At 36.7% G+C, this 24,583-nt stretch overlaps 1 protein-coding gene across 3 annotated transcripts in view; it reads right to left on the bottom strand.

The window, feature by feature from the left end:
* Window positions 1-24,583, bottom strand: part of thsd7ba (thrombospondin, type I, domain containing 7Ba) — a 204,651-nt gene that overhangs the window by 84,076 nt on the left and 95,992 nt on the right. For all 3 annotated transcript variants that reach the window (XM_028024089.1, XM_028024091.1, XM_028024090.1), the window contains 2 exons: window positions 19,073-19,273; window positions 3,034-3,225 (listed from right to left, as the gene is read on the bottom strand). In XM_028024089.1, coding sequence (XP_027879890.1) covers window positions 3,034-3,225; window positions 19,073-19,273 — 393 coding nt within the window. The remainder of the gene's footprint in view (window positions 1-3,033; window positions 3,226-19,072; window positions 19,274-24,583) is intronic.

Here is a 24,583-nt window from a genome sequence, read left to right as displayed (position 1 = left end):
AAGTTATATTTTAGAAAGCGATCTACCGTTAACAGGAGTGGTTATTGGAATTATGCAGCTGTGAGGGCTACTCAGCTGATTGTTCCTTAACTGAAAAGGGTCGTAGCTTCTGGATTTAAGGTAGTTAGAGCTAGACGAATCGCTTTCGACACCAGTTTGAATAGATTATCTCTTATAGATCTCGTCTAGGGTAATACCCAGGTCTTAGAGATTTTCCGGACCTGTTAGATAGAGAACTGGTCAGTAGTCAGCCCCGGAGGGTTGTGATGAAGTGGGCGGGGCTAGCTATTGAAGGATAACCGACAGCTGTCTTCGGACGCAAACCAACAGTTCTTTCTTGATTTGGCTTTTTTTTGTTTAGCTGGCAGTCATATATCTGCTGCATGTGTCTACAACAGTTTTAAAATCTGAAATTTCCACCAACAGCTAATAAATCTTTCAACTAATCACCTAAATTTCAGAGGGATTTGACCAGTCAATAAAAAAACCCAGCTGCCTTCGGCCATGTCAGATAAATATTCAGGTTTTTAAAACCTGCAGTGTATTTCACAAAAGATGAAGTGTCTTAGCACTTTGAGAAAACATTTTACACTGCAACTGCTTAGTAGCAGACAGATGCTGCTTATCACTTGGTTAACTTATGCTCAGAGAAGATGAATCACCTTTATGCAGCACTGGTTTTGACAGTCTGAGGATCTGGAGCTTTCAGGTGTGTGTAACACAATGCTAAAAAGGAAATACATTAAGAAATGCATTGCTAAAAGAAGCAACTGCCAGTTGTTACAATTAGTAAACAGTTTTGCAAAATATCCAATGAAATGAGACCAAAGTAGCCATAATTCACAGCAGCTAGTTCAATAAGACTAAAGACTAAGAAGCAGTGCAATATCCTTGTTTGTTTCCCAATGTTTTGAGTAAGCTATTGCTTCATTTCCGCAGCTTTTCTTCCCTTTTTCCAAAATTAACAGCAGCTATTATCAGTCATTTTTAAGCACAATTTGTTTTACTCAAACAGCTTTCGTTTTGGAGAATAGATAATAATGTGTTATGGCTGTGATCTACATGTACATAAATGTACATAAATACGAGTGAGTTTCTCTCTAAGGGAGGGCAAGGCTGGTTTGTTTGAGCAATTTTTGGAGCAGAAGATTATCAAAATAAAGAAAGACTGGACATATTGCAGTCAGTGAGTTGACAATGAGGTTGTCTGTAAACCCAATTATTCTGCATTCAAATACAAGGTTATTTTTTGACAGATGACACATGATCAGATTCAGTCATCTATCCTGACAATGATCCCAAACACTTCTGAAAATGTCATTCGATAATATTCAGATAACAGTAAAACAGTAGATGTCCACTAATCTCAATAAACTGAAGTAGCTTGGTAAACAATGATGCAAAAGGACTTCAAAAAATTGATGCAATTCAAACTCAAAGGCTACACTGATGCTAACATGTAGCAAAGATGGCTATAAGAGCAAAATAATCAAAAAGTGATTCTAAATTCCAACTTTCACTTACTTTCTAAAGACAGTACTGAGTCTACTGTCTCATGTTGTTAATGTGATTTCTGATTACAAGAGCTCCTCAATCTGAATGGAGTAAAATGATAGAAGCCTAACTGATGATGTGCTAAATGTGTTAACTGGAGAATATTGAGGACCACAGCGACCAGGACCATGACTTTTTTACTGAACTACAACCAAGGAGATACTTACGGTTTCTGATCTACTTTGCATTCCACAGCTGTACTGTGGTTTCACACAAACGTGCTCTTTCACAGCCTCCTCTGCCAGCCAACAGATATCCAGCAATTGGGTTTAAACTGCAAGTTTCTTTCATCAGCTGTTATTGCTGATATGTGTTTAGTTACAGGGATTAATGGGCAGCAGCCGCCTGCCAAGGCAGCCAAAGCTGTCTGACTTGGAAACATGAAGTATTCAGAGAAACACTTGCCAGAGGAACAGCTCCTGATAATGGATGATCTGCTCAAACCTCAAATGTTTTCTGAAAGGAAAATGTCTGTATAACACTCTTAAATCTGGGGAATCAGGCAAAAGGGCCGCAATGCTGGTGAAACCACTCTGATAAAACCTTCAGCTCAATCAATCTTTATCTACTATTTGCTGAGCTTAGTTTTCAGTTAACTCTGAAACACTTCTTAACATTTCTAGTTACAAAATAAAGCTTAGGCACTGCACCTTTACTCATGAATACATCTTATATGGTTTTTATACATACTGTTATAAGTTAATTTTTATATTTAATTGATATTCAATCTTAGTCAATTAAATTAGCCTATTTTTAAGGAGGACCTATAACACAAAATTTACATTTTGCACATTTTTGTGCTTCCCTTTGGGCCTTAAATGCTTCTAAAAACAGACCAAGTGCTTAATAGGTTAATGTTGGCAATAAGTTAGTTAATGTTTCTTGTGTCTGAAAAATGACCCATTTCAAAACCCTCTGGAATTTATCGTCACAAATCAGCAGACACCGCCTCCCACCAAACAACTCAAGCTGAGCTTCAGTACATTTGGATGGTTGGTTCAACTACTATTTGTTGTATAATGGCTGCTGGAAAACACAAATGTTTTGGTTTCGACTTCCCATCCAGAATCCACTTGCAGCAGTTTTGTTGGTTGTGCAGGAGGCTCTACATTTGCTTTTCAAAGATGTGCAGTTGTAAAATTGCACATCTGTTTGCAGTCATTTTCATGTCCAAGTGTAAATGTTAAGTTGGGGGGCGTGGCTTATTTGGATTTAAACTGACAAGAGGCTATATAATGGCTGAAAGGACTCAAAATAGGTAGAACCAACCAGACTAAAATATTATCATCTGAGAATGAATTTGTGGATAAACATGAATGAACATGTTTTTATTGTCCATAGACCTATTGTTAATTGTTGCTTTGTCTGTCATTGCTAAACAAAAAAATCAAACTAGTTGTAAAGTAAAATGTGTGGAAGAAATGTGCATTTCCCACATATGGAGAAGAGTCAAAGTAATCAGAGGGATTTTCAGGTCACCTTTTCCTGGGATGGCTAATACTGTGCGACTGCGGCTCTGCTTGCCCTCTGCGGTCTTTGTAGCGCAGCTGTGTGAGCAGGAAGACCAGGAGGACCAGGAGCCCACCACACAGTCTGCAGAACAGGCAACATCACAGGCCTCCTCAGTGGGTGGAGGGTCATCTACACAGTGGGTGTCAGGCACATCACCTCCTAAACATGGCATAGTAACACAGCTGAAATGAAAATGTTGGAATTGTGACTAAATTATGAGTTATGTGCAATAACTGACATTCATTTTATTAAGGCAATACAGGGAGAAAAAAGGTCATTTTTAGTTTTTATTTTATTTGAGAGTTGACAAAACGGAAATAAGAATGTCAACCATGTGATACCAAACTCAATGGTAGATTATGTAATTCTAAAACACAGTTCCTTTTTACTAAAAGCAATAAAGTGTGACAATAAATCAATTTGTGTCCAGGTGTAAGTGTGCATATAAAAAAGACTGAGCAACTATTAGTTACACAAACTCGGCTTTTATTTTTCAGCATCAGCAATATTATTCAGATTGCCTTCACTAATCTGAAAAATGCTCATTCTTATACATCTGATAAAGCAGAACAGGTAAACTAATCTTCCTCTATTTTCTCTCTTAATTTCTTTTGCAATTTCGAGTTCCAATATATCCAACAAATGGGCACCACTGACAAGAAATATATAACATATTCTGCAAATACGGGTGTACTAGCGCAATAATAATGTTACTTAACCCTTATAATGTGCATAATGTGAAGTGGGTCAAATTTGGCTTATTTTTCTTTAGTTTGTATTCATATCCATATATTATTTATGAAACCCTTCGGCTTCATCTTAGAATCTATCACTTTTTACAGCTTCAATTATTATATTCCTAGAAATGTATTTTCTTTTCCATAAACCAACTTGATTCTTTGTGTAAGTGTATGTGTGTGAACTAAAAACTGAGCAATGGAAAACAATGGACAGGTGTAATCCTGGAGAGAAGGGGTCTCTGAGCTGCATCTTCCAGCCATGACCTTTAGTGTGCACTGGAGTGGATCACAGCCAAGTGGAAAAAGGCCAGGATAAGAGTCAGCTCCTCCAGGTCTGAGGCTATGCTTTTCAACCAAAGAGGCAGTCAGTCTCTGACCCAATTTAAGTGACTTTGTGTCAATAAGTTTAATATATCGCTTGATGAACATAATACTGACAGTTAAACATGGTAGTGGTAGCAAAGTGGTAGGGGCTGATTCAGGACTTGCAAAATTTAAAAGTCCTACTAGTACCAAATGTACAGCCTGCCACTGGTATAAACTCAGGTTTTTTGTCTGATGATAAAATTTGCTAGACGGCCTGAAAGATTTCAGTATGACAAGAAAAGTAAAAACCGGAGAAATATGTAAGGGTGCAAATATGTTTTCATAATAATGTACTTATAGTGATGAGAAACAGTGTGACACCAGCCTAAGTCAGTTCTGATTCAATATTTCAGCATGAATCTTTTAAGAGTTCATTGTTGGGAGTCAGGTTTGTTAACATGCTCTTTTTGCTTTTTTAAAAACAACCATTTTCAAACTCATAACGTACCAAATGAAATGTAATTCTCTCTGTTACAACAAATATTACATTCAATCCAGCAGTGTATGATATTCATAATGAAAACTAAAGGATTCAAAGTCACATTGCACACAGGTATATTGCTACATTGTAGTAATAATGGATTTACAGTAACTCTAACAACTTCTTGTAGTTGACAGAGCTCCCTTCAAAGTTTTTGGTAAAACACAGAGAGAATACAGTTGGATCGAAAAAATAGTCCGCTGTGTTATGTTTCGTTTTTTTGGTAATACAAGATAGTTTTTTTAAGTCATCTCTCAGCTTTCAACTCGCAGGCATGTAGTGAAATTTGTAAACCTTCTCTCAATTAATAAAGTCAAGCAAATAAGTCAGTATAACTATTGACTCAAAATAAACTAAACATTTCACGTGCGACTATTCATCAATATTGCAGTATATAATACCTGCCTCAAAATAATATCTACTTTTTTTATTTTTACAGTGTTCTCTATAAAATGAGAGAGAAACAGAAAAAACCAAAAATGTGATGTCATCAACTTGTCAAAACAATGCCAGCAGCAGCCCAGGCATCGTTTTTATAGATATACACTTCCACCGCGTTGTGTCATTAACTTTGCTGAACTTGCCACAACAACAAGATATATAGTTTAACAATAACAACTCTAGGGCATATTTGTTATCAATTTGTTGTTTTGTTGTCCCCAAGGATGCACTCTTAATATTGGAGGATACAGTTAATGCAGAAAAATACGAGCCTGGGTAACGCCTCATGAGATAAATGTAAAATATTCCCTCAGGGAGTTTGAAAACCTTTTGCCCGCAGAGTTAAAGCATCTAAAGCTACATCAAAATATCTGACATGTGTGCAGCAGAAAATTGTCTAGAAATAATGGAGAAAAGCTCGTGGCCATTGCATCCAGTGATTTAGTTTTAGCACACTTTAGGAATGTACTAATATGCTTTACTCCAAACTCAGTACAGCAGGTCTACAATAATTACAAAATGGGATTTTTTTTTAGCATAAAACACTTTGCTAATGGTGCTACAAAACATATACACTAAACTTAGGTGATAACACAATGTATTTTAAATAAATGCATTTGCAAAAAAACACCAAAACCTCAATACACAACAATATATTGCAAGAACATATCACCGTATACTTTTGATGAAATAAGAATAGAAAAATAAGTAAAAATTTAAAGCAGACAATATTTACACAACTGCAATGCACTGAATCACAATGTTAAGTCAATGTAGAGATGTAAGGTGAAAGGTTAGAATTAAGTCTAAAATCAAAGAAAGCTGTGGAAGAAAAAGTTTACATTTCCTCATATGCATACATTTCCAAAGTGCAGCTAACCAACCAGTGATCTGGGGGCTGCAGCACCTGAATCGAAGCTGCATTTAACATAATTGTTTTGAACTGACTGAGATTTTACGCTGCGTGGGTATTCATTGTCATGGTTCACCATCGCGTCAACCCATGTAATTATTTCAGACTGGAACGCTTTATACAAAGAGAGAATGAAATAAAACACTGCATATACACATTTCTATAAGTTGACCTTCACCTTTGTGTGATAAAAAAACCTAAATAAAAAAATGAGATGCAGCCAGAAAACATAAAAAGTTTAAATGGGAAAAACAAAGCAGAAAGTTTTATTCTCTTAACTTTGATATAGTTCTCAAATGCATATTAGTGTAACTTCATTTGTGAGGTTTTTTTTTTCTTTTTTCAGTTGTTCATGTGTCAGTTTAGGTCCTGCAGTGAGTTACTGTGCCAGATTTTTTTGTGCACTTGGCCCTGACATGTTGATACTTTGTCGTCTAGTCATGTTCAGTCAAGTTGTTATTCACATGTTCTTTGTGTTCTCCTTGTAATTACAATTGTTTTATTATTTCTCCACTCAGATCCTCCAGTCAGTGCTTAACCCCAGCTTTTCCACATTATGTTAATAACTCTCACTTGATCCAGTAATCACCCCTTGTGCGCACATATATGATTTACTCTCTCTTTCATTCAGCAATTTCTATATTCTCCTGTTTCCTGTTAATGCAAGTCCTATTTAAAAAAAAAAAATCTTTCATGTGATTTTGTCTGCCCAGTGCTGACCTTTGGGAAATCTCTCAACACACATTTTGACACACGTACAAGACACTAGCTATGTGCCAGATGCTATCTGCCATTCTGTCATCACAAATGTCACTCATATCTTGCTAACTCTTCCTGTGAAACAGTTTTACATTCACAATGTCCATGTTTATTCGAGATTATAAATATTTTTAAGCAATGATTTTTTTTTGTTTCCTCTTAACAGGAGAAAAGTGAAGAAGCTTTGTTTCAGCCAACTGACCGACAGTGCACAGAGAGCACAGAGTGCAGCGCAGGGTTTGTGCTGCACTCCTTCATGCTCTATCCAGCAGGAAAAAATTTTATTCCTTTGTTTCCTAATTAAAATGAGTGAAAACTGAAAGAACATAATCAAAAATGTTTGCCATTTCAAACCAAAACATTCTAAAACCTTGGCATATCTTGACACCAGGGATGACCCATGAATACTCTTGCTGCTCTCTCAGAAATGAAAGCCTAATTCTATTTCCAGCCACTTTGCTCTAACACAAGATGGGAATTAGATTTTCATGAGTTGGAATTTAATCAACCTGAAGGCCCTCAGCTATCCAGCACCCACTGTTCTTATCTTGTCTGAAAGGGCACAATAAGCAAGTTTATTCGTAGATTAAAAAAAAAACATATGCAAGGTTACCTCACATGTTTGCACTCAATTGCACACATAAAAAATCTTCTGACATATAAAACATTACAGGCTAAAAAATAATTTTAAGGACTCTATGGTAAAATTTTATTTCTAAGTATGGGATTATTTTTCTTCTTTAATAAACTGTATTAAAATAATTCATTTATGAATTACTCTGAAAACAAAAGGGCCTAATGAGTATAATAGCAAACAAAAAGCCACAAAACTGCCTGGAACCATTGCCTGAGGACAAATGACATAACAGCACAAAGCTACAACTTGTGTGTGGGCGTGTGCGTCTGAGGGTGTACTGTTGTGCGGAAAGATGGCTGCCCCTGGGGTCCTCCTGCATTATTAATACAGGGATCTGTAGTTAGGGCTGTTACTCAGAAATAATATCGCTGCCTACTGCATGCAATTTCAACATGATTTCTGCTCTGCACGCCCACCGACCAATTAATCTCTCTCATTGTTATTATTCTGCTGTAAATCCATAGAAAAAAAAATTGGCATTGACTTTTCTTAAACGTTAATAATCACATATCGGGGGAGCTTTTAGGTGAAAGCTGCAATAAGGTGAATTGGACAAAATCCCATCACCATTCAAGTGGGTTGTGACAAACTGGCCTGGATGACCAATTAGTGTCTGGGCTACATCAGCTTGCCAAACATATTCCTTTATAATTTCATCTCCTCTGACATCCATATGTCCATGTTTCCAGTGGCTTTTCTGGGCTTGTCATTGACTACATACTGTTGACCAGTTAGGTGGAAAGAGACAGACAGTTGGAGAGAGACACTGTTGTTGTTATTGTTAGTTTCACAAATGTCAGAGAGTCTGCAGGTTTTGGGTTAGTCACCATCCAGTGCAGTACACCAGGTAGAAAATCAGTCATGTCAGCCATCAGTTACACATAAACTGAGTATATTTGAGTCAGCAGCCTCCGCGTTGACTCTGCAAGGAGAAGGAGCTGAACGAGGTGTCAAAACAACTTCACTCAGCCTTGGGCAAACACCCAGGGGGTAAGCCATCTCAGCAGTTATTTATGCTAGTTTAGAGCCCCAATAACCAATAACAATATATCATAACAATATGTAAGCAAAAGAAAAAGGGGGGGACTGTTAAATCTGTTGTCCTGCTCTTGCCTAAACAATGTTTTGTTTGGTCAAGTGGTCTGGATCTATAATTGCAAACCCTAATTTTAAAAATATAATGTAAACCAAAGCTTAGTAACGCCACATTTCTATAAGAAGTAATGTTTTATGGAAACTGAAAGGGATGTACAGATTTCTTAAGTAGTTTTTGTAATTTTGAAGTTGTTTTAATATGCAGATATTCTTTGCTTGTTTTTTTTAAAAATATTCTGTACTGTTGTAGTCTGTTTTGTTTTTATTTCAATTGATCAATTCCTTGATTTCAGTGCACTAGGTTCTAGCTTATAAAATATCTCTGTCCCCGATTTACTTCATTAGTACATGTAGACTGAGGATTTCTTCTTGGTTGCTAATAAATCCTTGCCTTTCTTATGTTGTGTGAATGCATTATCAAGTCTCACTTTCAGTCTTGTCACGCTCAGCAGATTAATTTTGATTCTGTGTTCTCTTGATTTCCTGGAACTGCAATGCCTTTTGTTTTATTAATAAAACCTTCTTTTTTTTTTTTACTTGACAAACTCCAGACTCCCAGTTTGTGTTTATGTCCTGTGCGTCTCTGCAACACACTGTAGCAGCACACTTTCCCTTCTAAGGTTTTACACAACATTTCATCATTTGACAATTTCTGCTCCTTACCAGGTATTAACTTTAGTTGGGGCCAACAACAGGGGCCAGAAAAACTATGTCCAATAAATAAAAGATGTAAGTCCAACTATGGCAATAAGTAGTGTTGGACTGAAAAGTAGATTGTACTGTATAATAAGCTTAGCATGCGAGCATTTCAACCAGGAGTTGGCTAATTGCTGTGGCTGCTGGTTAGGTGGAAATATATAGGGGAAGAAACAGGGACTGGAGACTGAAGCTCCAAGGAGAAGCTTTGGGCAAACAGGCGGGGCAATGTTTTTGTTTATTTTGATGAGGAAATGACATTGTAACATGACATGAAGCTAAAAAAAATGTCAATTTTATATAATACCCCCACTTTAACTCCCATCATCTGTAATCTTTATGGCTTTGATTTCCCTTTTCTCGACAGTGAAAATCTTTTGGTTTAAATCAAAGTTTCTGCAAAAAAGTCTTAACATTGCTGCTCCAACACTAGGTGAATTTCAGACAGTTAATGAAGGACGCTACTCTCTCATTCTCACACTGTCATGAAAAGCAATTTGTAGACGTGCTGGGCTTACAGATGCAGTTTCATCTCTGTTTTAATGTGACTTGGCGATAATCCAACCAATACTATACGTAAACGGGAAAAAGCTGGAACAGTTTGCAATTTCTCTTTCACTGTATACGTTCTTGCAAAGACTGAAAAAAATCCTTTCCGATTGGATCAACAAAACAACATGCACATAAAATTATACAGTTTCATTAGCCACACATGAGAACACAAGCTGGGATTTTGCAAGACTGACATACAGACAGAGATCAATATCAGCCCTCAAATACTGATTGTTGCAGAATGCCTGACACTGATGCAAAAGGACATCCCACGTTGTTATTATTGTTAATCAAAATATAAATATTTTTTATGACAAGTAGTTACCGAGTAATGTAATGGCTGGTATTAACTTCGAAAAGTTTACAGAAATGTTTGAGGTTTTGACACTTGTGTTGTAATATCAATAATCAAACAACAAAACTCTCGAGTAAAGCAAAATCCTTCAGTAAGCAAGCTCTCTTTTTAAGTTATTTGTTGCCATCAAAACTCTCAAATATACATTTTTATCTGTAAAAATGGAGTGGTAAATGTGGATAGTTTCATACCAATAAGATTTATTATTACAAATTTTATATTATGAATTTTTATCCAGAGAGCTAGACTTTGACAAGCTGGTTTTTAGTGTGATGCTTCTTAGTTATGCAAGTTCTTCAGTGAGTATTATATGGAGTGAAAATAGTGTCAAAAAGATTTGTGTGTGCGTAAAATGATTTGTGTGTGCGTAAAATGATTTGTGCGTGCGTAACAGGATTTGTGCGTGCGTAACAGGATTTGTGCGTGCGTAACAGGATTTGTGCGTGCGTAAAAAGATTTGTGCGTGCGTAACAGGATTTGTGCGTGCGTAACAGGATTTGTGCGTGCGTAAAATGATTTGTGCGTGCGTAACAGGATTTGTGCGTGCGTAACAGGATTTGTGCGTGCGTAACAGGATTTGTGCGTGCGTAACAGGATTTGTGCGTGCGTAAAAAGATTTGTGCGTGCGTAACAGGATTTGTGCGTGTGTAAAAAGATTTGTGCGTGCGTAACAGGATTTGTGCGTGCGTAAAAAGATTTGTGCGTGCGTAACAGGATTTGTGCGTGCGTAAAAAGATTTGTGCGTGCGTAACAGGATTTGTAAACCTTAAAAATAAAATACATGTTGAAAAAGTACACACAAATCACCTGGTACGCACACACAAAACTGCAGTTACACACAAATCCGGTTACGAGTGCACAACTATTTTTGAGACTCATTTCACGCCTCGGTGGAAGCTCCAAGATTTGTGTGTAGATGGTGCGTTTACATGCTAGTAAAAGCTGGGACATCTGAGTTTTCTTCGGAACTGTTTCTTTTTTCCACAGTTCAATACATATTTCTCTCTTTACTTGTCTCGTGGCTTAGACATATTTTTGTGAGAGAAAAATACATATGTCATTACACCCACGTCTACTTTTTAATACTATAAGATTGTTTATATATGAATCCGCATTTGGGACCTATTCAACTGTAATTACTTGGGTAAAAAATTCAACCACTAGGTGGCGGAAGTTTATTCCGCTCTGACTGGGAAAAGCCTTCATTCAAACTGAGAGAAGAAACAAGAGGATGGCGGGTCAGCCGAGTGATCATGTTCGTGGTTTACCGTCCGAAGTTAGTGGATGTTAAAATTTGCACGTTTTCCTGACCGTTGTAATGCGTATTTTTTAGATTATTTCAGATTACGTTTTACGTTTCAAGTAGTTCGACCCAAAGTTCTCGCCCTTCTATAGCAATAGCTCATGTCTACGTTAGCTAAGCTACTATTAGTCCTCGATTAGCATCGGTCCAGTTTAAAACAGTATCTTCCTGGCCCATTACAGCCATGTCTACGTTTATCACCATGCTCAGCTAGTTTTATGATGCCGACAATAATGTAGGCTTAGGTGACGTCTTTTATTATAATTTATTATAATTATATTTTATTAATTATCTGGCAGATAATTAATAAAATATTCCATATTTAATTTGTATATGTCCTTTTTCAACTATGCAATTTATAAAGTGAAAAATTGAACACTGACTGAAATGTGGAAAACACATACATTATTAGCACTTTTTGGGGACAATAGAAATATAATTTCACTAGATGGCTACAATTACAATTTAGTTAATGTGAAGCACAACTTAACATATTATCTGTCCAAAAATGTAAGTCATCACATGGAAGTAATGAGAAATGTGGTTTGCTCATAATGAAGTAACAGAAATATTAATATTTTAAAGATTCAGCCGAGTTACTACACTTATATTCAGCTGCTTACAAAGGCTTCAGTGTTGGATGAGGTTATATTTTCAAAATTTGAAATATTGATGATCTGCATGAATCTAATATAAAAAACGGTGCAGATGTATATGTATGGCATAGAATACATTTGTACATTTGTTAAGAGATGTTCTACGTATTTATTTCTGGTACGAAAGCAATGACCATCATATTCCAGGAAGAAATGTAGAGAAGAGTAAATCTTAAGTGATTACAGTAAGATATAAAATATACAGGTGATAGACGAAACATAAGTCTGTAGCAGAACTAAAAAAAAATTTAAATCAAAAACTACAATTAGTGAGGAGAACTGGGATGAATCCTTCAAATAATAAAAGACGTCACCTAAGCCTACATTATTGTCGGCATCATAAAACTAGCTGAGCATGGTGATAAACGTAGACATGGCTGTAATGGGCCAGGAAGATACTGTTTTAAACTGGACCGATGCTAATCGAGGACTAATAGTAGCTTAGCTAACGTAGACATGAGCTATTGCTATAGAAGGGCGAGAACTTTGGGTCGAACTACTTGAAACGTAAAACGTAATCTGAAATAATCTAACAAATACGCATTACAACGGTCAGGAAAACGTGCAAATTTTAACATCCACTAACTTCGGACGGTAAACCACGAACATGATCACTTGGCTGACCCGCCATCCTCTTGTTTCTTCTCTCAGTTTGAATGAAGGCTTTTCCCAGTCAGAGCGGAATAAACTTCCGCCACCTAGTGGTTGAATTTTTTACCCAAGTAATTACAGTTGAATAGGTCCCAAATGCGGATTCATATATAAACAATCTTATAGTATTAAAAAGTAGACGTGGGTGTAATGACATATGTATTTTTCTCTCACAAAAATATGTCTAAGCCACGAGACAAGTAAAGAGAGAAATATGTATTGAACTGTGGAAAAAAGAAACAGGTCCGAAGAAAACTCAGATGTCCCAGCTTTTACTAGCATGTAAACGCACCATCTACACACAAATCTTGGAGCTTCCACCGAGGCGTGAAATGAGTCTCAAAAATAGTTGTGCACTCGTAACCGGATTTGTGTGTAACTGCAGTTTTGTGTGTGCGTACCAGGTGATTTGTGTGTACTTTTTCAACATGTATTTTATTTTTAAGGTTTACAAATCCTGTTACGCACGCACAAATCTTTTTACGCACGCACAAATCCTGTTACGCACGCACAAATCTTTTTACACACGCACAAATCTTTTTACACACGCACAAATCTTTTTACGCACGCACAAATCGTTTTACACACGCACAAATCTTTTTACACACGCACAAATCTTTTTACGCACGCACAAATCGTTTTACACACGCACAAATCCTGTTACGCACGCACAAATCTTTTTACGCACGCACAAATCCTGTTACGCACGCACAAATCTTTTTACGCACGCACAAATCCTGTTACGCACGCACAAATCATTTTACGCACGCACAAATCCTGTTACGCACGCACAAATCTTTTTACGCACGCACAAATCCTGTTACGCACGCACAAATCCTGTTACGCACGCACAAATCTTTTTACGCACGCACAAATCTTTTTACGCACGCACAAATCCTGTTACGCACGCACAAATCTTTTTACGCACGCACAAATCCTGTTACGCACGCACAAATCCTGTTACGCACGCACAAATCATTTTACGCACACACAAATCATTTTACGCACACACAAATCTTTTTGACACTATTTTCACTCCATAGTATTATGCCTCTCTAGCTGAACTGTAAAATGTCTTTGAACAATTCATTTTATTCCATCTGACCCTGAGTAGTTCTATGAATTACTTTATCTAAGCAAGACAACCTGGCATTTTGGTAATAGGAAATGTTTTATGATTGCTTCCTCAAACCTCCATCATCTTAAGATTGTTTGAAAAGTGATGCATCTGTGCTCCTCAAAAGCAGAGACATAGACAATTTCATACCTTTACAGGTCTGAAAAGCAGTCTAGCACTCTGGTTTTATACTAGAAAAACTGCAAACAAAAAGCTTACATTATGTGGGAAGATAAAATAGAGAGAAGCCTGCAAGTCTTCAAATGGCACCCTCTGAGTATGATCTATATAGAAGATTAATCTTTTATTTGTTTCAAATGGGCTTCACGGCGGAAGCAAATTTATTCTTCATTTGACAAAATACTTTAGGGAAAAACACAACATGAAAACAGGTTTTTAATAGAAGACGTATTATGTAAACAAAACTGCCATGAAGAAACGGTCTCTACTGCTGACCTTTCCCTCAAACACACCCCGGCAATCAACAACAGCTGTACAAACCCTGTGCACAATAATTCATGCAAAAATCCCAGAAAAGGTGTCATTATAACACAAAGTAAGAGCTATCAACAGAGGTTCCTCCCACAACATTTTGGATGTGATTAAATAGCCGCTGATGCAAAGCTGATGTCATAGAAAGAAAGAAAATAATTCTTCACCTGTAAAATTTCGGAACAACCCACTTTACAGTTTTGTTTTTTTTTTTGTTTTTTTTGTCTACCACTCTGTGCTTTGCAAAAGTATCTACACCATTAGAACTTCTTCACATTTTATTTTATTCCAACAATACTTTTCAGCCGCCTTTACTCTCATACTCGCCGTGAAAGTACGACCAGTTCCATGCACATTTTGTGTCTGTGTGTATTTTAATCTCAGTGAAAACACAGCTGTCCTCTGATGCCTCAGAGATTTGTGAGTGAAACTGTGAACAAACAGCATCTTGAACACAAATAAACATAGCAGACAGGTCAGCTGTAAACTTGTGGAAAGGTTAAAAATGGGATTAGTTTCCAAAACAAGCTAGCCCAAAATTCGAGCACCTTATGGAGAACTTCAAACTGAAAGCAATAAAATGGTTAAACTGCAAACCTACAAAGACATGGTCATCCACCTAAAATGACAGTTTTCTCATGGAAGCAGCAAAGAGGCCAATTGAAAATCTGGAGGAGCTGCACAGCTCCAGCCTTAGAATGTATTGAGAGTACAACTGTTATCCATGCATTCCAGAATGGCCTTTACAGAACAGTGAGAATATGAAAGGCATTGTTGAAATAAAGCTACTAAAGGTTTGCAATTAGAAGAAAAGGGAAACGGCAAACATGAGGAAGAAGCTGCTCTGGTCAGAGGAACCTGAAGACACCACCCACACTGTTAAACATGTTCATCCTTGAACTTGCCATCATTGATCATGCTCCAACATATATGCAGGTGCATCGTAAAGTATCACATTATTTCGTATTTGAATGGTTAGTACTAACAGTCTGTTCACATAACATTTATGTCTTTCTCCTTTTGTAAGAAAAAAGATAACAGAAGCTAAGAAGGTTGTGGGTATACATGCCACCTTGCAATCAGTCAAAACTATTTCTACTTCACAACATTGTTTTCTCGATTAAAGTGTGAAATTTCTATAAAACATTATAGAAAGTCATTAACAAACAAAACACATCAAGAATGCAGCAAAAATATAATATTACTGGTAATCTTTGCATAATTCAGTGAGAGGGGAATAACTGGTGCTGCCAGTCTCTTTATTTCTTACGCATTCTGTTTGAATTTAATTAACAAGCTCTAAATATGTCAATTCTAACAAAAAAAGTTATTCTGTCACACAAACAGGGGAAGAAGAATACAAAAAATTATTGTCATGTCTAGTACTATTTTGAAATTGTATATAAAATGTCATTTCATCCTATGATAGCCACAATTCCTTGAGGGTATAGCAGTAGCAGGAGCTTTAAATGACCCCTGACCTTAAAAAAATACTTGAAGTTATATTATCCCAGAGTCTTTGAAACCTTCAAATGTACTTATTCTTTATATTTTTTGAGGACCAATAATCCCTCGTTGCCTTCCTCTCTACAGAGAAAGTGTCCATCATCCTTATTTGTGCAACACTTGGGAAAGGGACCTTCAGTGTGTTGAATCTGAATGTGTAGTCAGAGAGGCAATTAGAAGCTGCTTTCTCCAAGGTCTACGAAATTTATATTTCAAGCACAACAGTAAAAACTGCCGAAAGAATCATCTCTCTAAGGCGGAAACTTGACCTTGGTCAAGTAGGTTCTGACTGCATGGCTGCAAAACTAATCATCATGGTCCAAGTTAATCTATTTATTAAGGTTTTTCTTCAATGGGTTTACTGCTATTCATTTTCTTAACAGAAGTAGCAGAGCATTCGTGTCCTTCTTTCTGATTGCAGCTGTTATAAAACATACACATTGCTAACAGAAGGCTCATCCTCCGTCAGTCACGTTTCTGTCAGAGCCAATTGTGACACATATAGCACAAAATGGGCTCAAAACCTGTGTGTCTTAACACTCTTTATGATCTACATGAACTTGAATTTTCAATATGTGAAACAATTCTCCTTAGCTTAGAGACAACCTTATTTACTTCAGTAGAGAGATTTCAGTAAGGTGATGGTGTGGGACCGCTCTGCTTCATCAGGTATTTGGTAGAACAATGAGTTTTTGCTCTCTATCTGAAAATCACTGGGGTTATTCATCTAAATTTCAATAATCAAAATCACACCTGCAAGCTCTTTTCTGAATGGCTCAAGAGCACAAACTAATGATTTTGGTGTGGTCTAGTCAAAGTCTAGACTTAAATCTGATTGAGACGTTATGAAATGACTTTCATGACAGAAAAGTGGCTTTCAGTGTGGCTAAGTTAAAGCCTTTCTAGAGAAGAGAAGGTAGAACTTCTTATACATCATTAAGCTACAGATCGATCAATTATTGCAAATGTCTGACAGCAGTTGTTTCTGGTAAGGTTGCAAAAAGCCGTTAGAAGGCTTCGGGGTGATTAGTTCCTTGCATATGGTTAGGATGTTTTATGAATAAACAAAACAAAATTAATAAAATCATCCCTTAAAAACTGCATTTAATATTTACTTGAGTTATCTATGTCTCACTTTAAAAGTTAATCCATGTTCTTGAGAAAATTAAAACCCACAAGAAAATAACAGAAGAAATTCTTGGATAACTGTTGAAACAGCTTTTTAATGCTGCTAGGAAAGTCACTATAGTCTCATTTCTTTCATGCAGACAAGTTAATTATGACAAAATATCTGGCTTTCAAGACTGCAGTAAGTGAGTTACGTAAAAGAGAATCATAACATTTATAAAGGCCATGTTGCTGTTTAATGCTACACAATATTTATTTCCTTTACTAATGAAAATCTGGAAATAAGTATAATTGTGAAACTACATTCCCTAGAAAAACTCAAAACAGACATAAAAAAGTATGCAACCTAACTAAGACAATAGTTAGTAGTTGGTAAGTCGAAGGACAAAAATCTGAATAAAAAAAACAGTATAGCTCAATCTTTCATCAGCCACAAACACAAAATCCACTCTAAATAATCTCATGAGCTTGTTTCCACCAAATTTCTAAAGCTTCCCTCCTTACCCGCCCCGTCAAAACTCATTAGGCTCTCGGGATGGCTAATGTGTTTGGACTTTCATCTGGATTCGTGACAAACATACACCCGATCCATTGTGACAGAGTAATAAAACATGGACAAAAAAGGCTCCAATTAGGCCCATAATCAATGGAGATGAGCAATTAATGCCTGGTAGGAAGCAGGGATTCTGACTTTTAATCAGGCCCATGTTTTCTGTGCCCATAAAGCTGACAGTGGTCCATAATGAATAATGCATGCGTCGTTAATGGTAATGTTCCTATCACCCACCTTGATGATACGCCTGAGCACAACAGATCACATTACACTTGGTGGTTCAGGCGTCACAATAAAATTGATGGTAAGGTCTCTCTACATCACTGCATTGCTGGCACTACTGTAACCTTGATGAATTTTATAGCTCCTTATTTATTTGAATTTTTAGGATTAGCTATTTCAGGTTCTTAGTAGCTTGGTTAATTTAAATAGAAATTACTAGGCTGTATAAAATAAACTGTACACTCAATAATTATATGGATAAGTATAAAAATTGTTAAAGGTATAGTTTGAGGTTTTAAATGTAAGGTTAATAATCATCTCACCTTCTGTGTAAAAATGGAAATGCACTTTAACTTCAGGCAGTGTTAATGAGGTTTATCTGTCTTTGCAATGTCTAATTAATTATGGAACAACATTTTAGTGATGCTCATATTACCATCTTTATAATGGCTTGAGCATTTCAAAATGGATTTTATTTACATTGTATTTGATGGACCAGCAAAAGTAGAGCATAATTGAAAAGTGGAAGAACAAGTGATATAAGACATGTTATGAAAATGTTTTACAAATAAAAATATTTAGCGTGGCATGGCTTTGTATTCCTCCCTATTTACTCTCAAACACCCAAAATAAAATCTAGTTCATCTAAATTCCGACAGTAGCCACCGAAGTAGTGAATGTACATAGTCTGCCTGTATTTATGTTAATTTCAACATAAATTCAGAATTTCAGCAAATATTAATGACCATATTGTATCATGAATGGATAAGGCTATGTAGAATATTTACCAAGGATAAAGTTACAAAATATTCCATGCAGAGCACTGTGCATTGTCACAAATACAACCTACTATATGTCATGATAATATTCCTTATCTGACAGGCTTGTAACCATGGTAACACAGAAGGAGCTGTAGTTATCTACACCCCAGGTAAAAAGAATCTGATGACGCAAAAAGTAGTAGTCATGCACTCCTTAGATATGGCCTTTATGGAGAGGCAAGAAAAAAAAAGGCTTTGTTAAAAGAAAACCTGAAGAAGTTCTGGTTGCAGGCTGTCACAAGCAATGCAGAGGACACAGCAAACATGTAAAGACAGGGCCTCTAGTGAGGTAAGATAGGTGGAAAACTTTTTAAACATATTCAAGGCAAAAATCAATCAAAGATTCATATACTTTTTGCTGGTTACTGTAGATTAAAGCATTTCGGAGAAATTCCAATTCTATTGTAAGTGTTGTTTATGTAGTAATCTTTCAAATTTTGCTGAAAACAGGAAGCTTAATCAAAAAAGACAGAACATTTTAAAATGAGCCATAGCAGGTATGTTCTGGTTCCTGAGCATTACCTTCAGTGTTGACACAGGTCACATTCTGTACTGCAGTTCCAGGACCACATGAGCTATTGGTGGGAATGCATTTTCCGTTTTGTTGGATTTGCCACAGGTAGCAGGCAGGATCCTCACAGGGGATGAACTCCATCAGATGAGGGCAAGTCCCCAGAGTATTACTGGACTCCCACAACACCTCTCTCTTCCTTTGTCTGAAACCTGATGGAGGGCAGACAGCAAAAAAAGTGCAGAAAATGTGAGAGAAATGACAGATTTTTCTGTGTTCAGGATTAGGCATGTTGCCTTTCTTATAGATTAAGCAGCAAACAATAATTCTCTATATTGTCACATTGATATATTTTAACTGGAATAGATAGTTTGTTTTTGTATAAGCTAAGTGTGAGGCAGGGATAATAGTTGTCATGTTTCTCATAAAAAATAAAAATGAATACAAAATAGGAGTTTCAAAGAAGAGATGGCAGAGATGCAATTTTGTTTTCCCCTCGATGTCAGTCCAAATATCTCTGCAGCAAAACAAAAACACTGACGTATTGTCCATTCAGATCACTGTAGGTTCAACAATTCTTAGGAAATAATCAAATAATAAAAAAATATACATATCAGTCTGCATCTGTAAACTTTCTCACCTTTCTTCAGAACCAAGTTAGCAGAGCAAAAGAGATTGTGTTATGGAGGCGAAATTGTTACATCTATTTATCCTGCTGTAAACTCAGGAACAGGAGCTCTTTTACCAGCAGACTGAAATTAAAAGAAGTTTTGAAAAAGAGCCAGAATGATCATCCAAGACAGACAGACAGACAGACAGAAATCGATCTCCTGTAGAGGACATTACTGCATGTGGGATTTTGCCCTAGGAGTAACCTCTCAGCGTCAAGGTAACTGCTCTGACTTGACTGTTTATATTTACAGAAAACTGTTGAGTCTTTTATTCGCGTTCAATGAAATGTTGATACTTCAGTAAAGAGACTGTTCATCAAAAGACAGCAGAAGAAGTATTTCTAAGGCACGAAGGAGGAAGACGGTGAAAATAATAACATAGCAGAGGCGACGGTGTGACAAAAGCCAGGAAGCAGGGTCAAGTTGCAGTGATTGTATATTTTTAACAATAGCATCCCGTCTTTCCAATTACAGAGTCACACTTTCTTTTTTATTACTGCCAGTATTTTTTAAACTAAGTCGTGATGGTAATTTTAAGCAGCATGAGTCTTTTTCCATAAAAATGTACTGCAACATATAGCATATTCATGTACATCTTGGTCTAACAGCTAATGGGTTCATGAAATTTACTGAATTAAAACCAAACCTATGAATTAAACCAAAAGCCAACAAATTAAAACCAAAGAATCCTGTAATTAATTGAACTGATTGTAGGAGCAGCATGAGGAGGCAGAACTGCAGCAGTAACAACTAAAATCTTTGCTCTCAAGAAACAGGACAGACTGCAGCTTCCTGGAAGTAATTGGTGATTGAAACAAGTGCTACACAATCATAATATTGGTGTAGCTCTTGTCATACCGATGAAACACATGGTCAGTATGGGAGAGTAAACAATCCTGGTGGGAACATCACTTGAAGAAACCTTTGCAAGATCCAACAAGAGCAGATCATTTAATCATTAATGTAAAATGATTTAAGTTAAAAATAAATTTGTTGTGAATATATATATTATTTAAACTATTAGACATATCCACTTTTTCCAAGAAATTTGGTGATTGATCCTTATGTGTAGGAAGCTAAACACCAGAGAAGGTGTTGAGTCATCTAATTCTATGTCAGGGCCAAATCAGCAAAGTAATGGCTGAAAGAAAATTTCCCAATTTGGTCAACTGTCTACTACCAAGAAGTATATAAATGCCTTGAACATTTTCTTTAACGTTTACAAATCACAAATGGTCCTTAATCCCTGGCTGCTCTGTTTTTCATTCTTCATGATGCTGTTTGTTCATAAATGTTCAGTAAAACACATCTGAGGCATTCAGAGAACACTTTAATTTATACTGATAATAATATACACACAAGAAGCCTATTGACTAGCAAGGTAACATCTGAAGGGAATAGGTTTTGGTGGACTCAATAAAGTAACATGAGAGTAAAGGAAATACAAAACGTCACGCCACACTTTTCAGATTTGCATTTGTGAAAAACTAAAATAAAAACATTTTATATCTTTCATCAAACTAGCATTCATGACCTGCTTTTTATTTTTTCTATCATAGTAAAATCCTAATAAATATTTTGAAGTTTAGGGCAGTAGCACAATCAAATGTGAAGAAAATTCAAAAGGTATGAAAACTTTTGTGATCCACTAATTTTATTAATATTAAGTTGCCAGACTTTGACAGTGCCGTTGAGATCCAGATCACGTTTCTCTTTTTGTGTTTAACACAGCTGTCAGTGACAACTATGTCTGTGACAAGTTGTCACAATCCTATCAACAAATTACTTCAGCAATATTTTTTTTCCTGTGATTTTTAGTTCTGCGACCATAAAACCTGTCGTAGCACCATAAAACCTCAGAGAGAAAATCTGTTAAATATGAATGAGCAAAAATTTGACTCGAAGAATGGCAAGCACGTCATAAAGATGGGCCAAACAATAAAACGGCATAAAAATTATTGAATGACACGAACACGTTGAGTCATTATCTTTACGCCACTTACCTAGTCATCCACATCACCCTAGTGTCCTGTAATGTCATTCATATTCCTCACTCTACAATATCGATTTTCCTAAAGATGGATTGTTCATAAAATATTCATTTTTCCATGAAAAGGTCTCTATTGATTGGACATGTTCACATTTATAGTTTGAATTGACTTCTAAGCTTTTCCAATTCCCTGATGACAGTACAATGTTCTTGCTGGCAAAAAGCTGACAAATGAAATAGTTATTTCTAAGCCCTAGTCTCTCCCTTAGTGACACTTGAGCAGCAGACATGAGTATGTCTTTTTGAGACATACTCATTTTATTTTACTCTGACTCCAACTACCCAGTTGAAGGGCCCCAAATTCTTTTATTTCGAGGGTAGCACCTTTTAACCCTTAGAATACCAGTCTGCAAATTACAGACATCTACCATCTACTGAAGTGAAGCTTTTGTTTAGCAGCCTGATCTGAGCGCAGCTACCTCTCGAACACCAAAGACACTCTGGATCGATTGCAGAGTAGCCCAGAGCACTTACCGCTACTCGGATCCAAGCCACAAGAAACGATTTGGCTAGGATATTAATAATTAAAAGGTTTCTTGGACATACCAAGTTTATTTCAGGAAAACAAGGACCGAAACTGTGATTTTTTTTTTCTTAATGCACTCTTTTTAAGAAATATACCTTCCCTCCAGCTGTCTAAGTTCCAGTAGAGACATTGCTGAGAATTCATCCAGTAGTCTCCCGTGTTCAATTGATTTCCCTGTACAGCTGCAAATACGATAGGCCAAGATAACATGAAAAGACATGAAGCTACAGCAAGGCAATCTAAATTTGCAATTTTCCCATGAGCAAAGCTGCTTGGCTCCTACACCCAGAAACAGGGATATAACGGGACTTTCGGTTAGAGGCGGATCAGTTTACTCTAAAGCATAACGGCAGTCCAATCAGAGCAAGAAATTCTCAGAAGCTCTGGGGCAACAAGCAAATGGATCACAACAATACTCAACTTCTCAATATCTGCTCAATGTGTCGCGGGCAGCACTGCTCACTGTGAATGACTCTGTTGCTTTACACTCTGCCTGCCGTGTGCTCTGAGTCTTTATAAATGCCATTAAAGACAGCTTGCCTCAGGAGAGGCCGCAACAAAATGTACAGATGCTTTTGTTTTTCGCTCCTCCAAATATATTAATGACTGTGTGTGTGTGAGAGGACTCGGCTCATCCGAAAGAGAGCTGGTGAGAACCAATGCTGACCTGAACGATCTGCAATGACGACACTCCCCAGGGGGCTTTCATGCACATTTACTCACCGCTGCGACGAGGTTATGATGCCCCTTTAACACAGCTCTAACACAATAACGGTTAATACACTTCATTCCACACACACTGTCTTTCAGAGCAATCAGATACGACATGTTTTCACCTGTGTGAAAAGACAGGTAGGCTGAGTGGTCTCATTGTTTTTCATTGCTTCAGTGGTTGATCTACGGGACACTGCGAAAATATTCATATCCCTTGGTTTTTCCACAGTTTTTCACATTACAAGGGGATTTTATGAATTATAAAAATTTTAGAATCACTGTGAATGTAGCTCCATCTATCTTTCCCTCCACTCTGACCATCATCCCTGTTCCTATGGAAGAAAGTTGTTTTTGATCCCTCCAAACTAGACCATCTTCTTCTACATACTTTCTGCAGCCTCTACAGGTTAGCTTGGGCAGGGCATGTCTCACAACTTTCCTTTTCTTGGATGACGGATTGAACGGTGGGGAATAGTTTTACAACCAAAACTTGCTCTACATTTCACCATAATTTCTCCTTTAAGTCTCCCAGGTGTTTCCTGATCTTCATGCTTGTTTACAAAAACTCATGGACACATCTCTGAGGCCTTCACGGGATAGTTGTATTTATACTGGGGTTAAATTACCCAAAGGTGATGTAGAGGTGATTTAAATTTGACTTGCAATTGAATTTTAAAGGTGTCAGATTAAAGAGAGCTGATAAATATTACCATAAACTTTATTCTTATTTATTTACATTGGAACCTGTGGTTGTAACCTGGAAAAATGTGAAAACATTTGAGTGGTACAACTGTTTTTGTAAGACACTGCATATTGTGCCACATCCCAACAGACTTATTTTATCCTCCGGCTGAAATATGTTTATAATTCTGACCCAGAGGTTTCTGCACTTTTTTCTGTTAGGTCCATTCGGTTAAAATTCTAACTCATGACCCATGTCAGACAAAATATTCCTCCATCTGACTAGTTCAGGACTGGCAAACAAATCTGGAAAAAAAACCCATCACACATGAGTAGCAGCGTTCAGGGTTATGCAGCCCCATGTTGATCATACTGGAAATGCTTGGGCAACAGTTTTTATTGATTTTACATACACTGTCTACAATACAACACAAAGTTAATTGTTGCTGACTGAGAGACATAGGATTTTCACCTCATGCACATCTGTTCAAATAAAGATTGTGATTTTAGGGGATGTTGTAGCTGTATGTCTTTAGGGTGTTTTGCCAACCTTTTTCTATTTGTTTTTTGTTCAACATGTTTCTAAAAACAAATTGAGACCCAGTGTTTTAAAACAAAGCTCTAAACTTTAGTGAAGTAGCATAGTTGTACACTGAAAAATAATACACTGCACACACACACACACACACACATATATATATCAGCACATTTATTGATCCCAGAAAATGTATATGTTATATATTATTTTATGTATACATGTACAAAGACTTGAAAAAGTGTTCAATTCATAAAATGAAACAGAATTATAAACCTGAATCAGACACACAACATGTGTAAGGAATAAATGAACTAAAATGTAGCTACTTATAGTAAGCTTGAG

This window comes from Xiphophorus couchianus, chromosome 7, assembly GCF_001444195.1.
Source record: "Xiphophorus couchianus chromosome 7, X_couchianus-1.0, whole genome shotgun sequence".
Taxonomy (NCBI): domain Eukaryota; kingdom Metazoa; phylum Chordata; class Actinopteri; order Cyprinodontiformes; family Poeciliidae; genus Xiphophorus; species Xiphophorus couchianus.
This window is presented reverse-complemented; position numbering and strand designations above follow the sequence as displayed.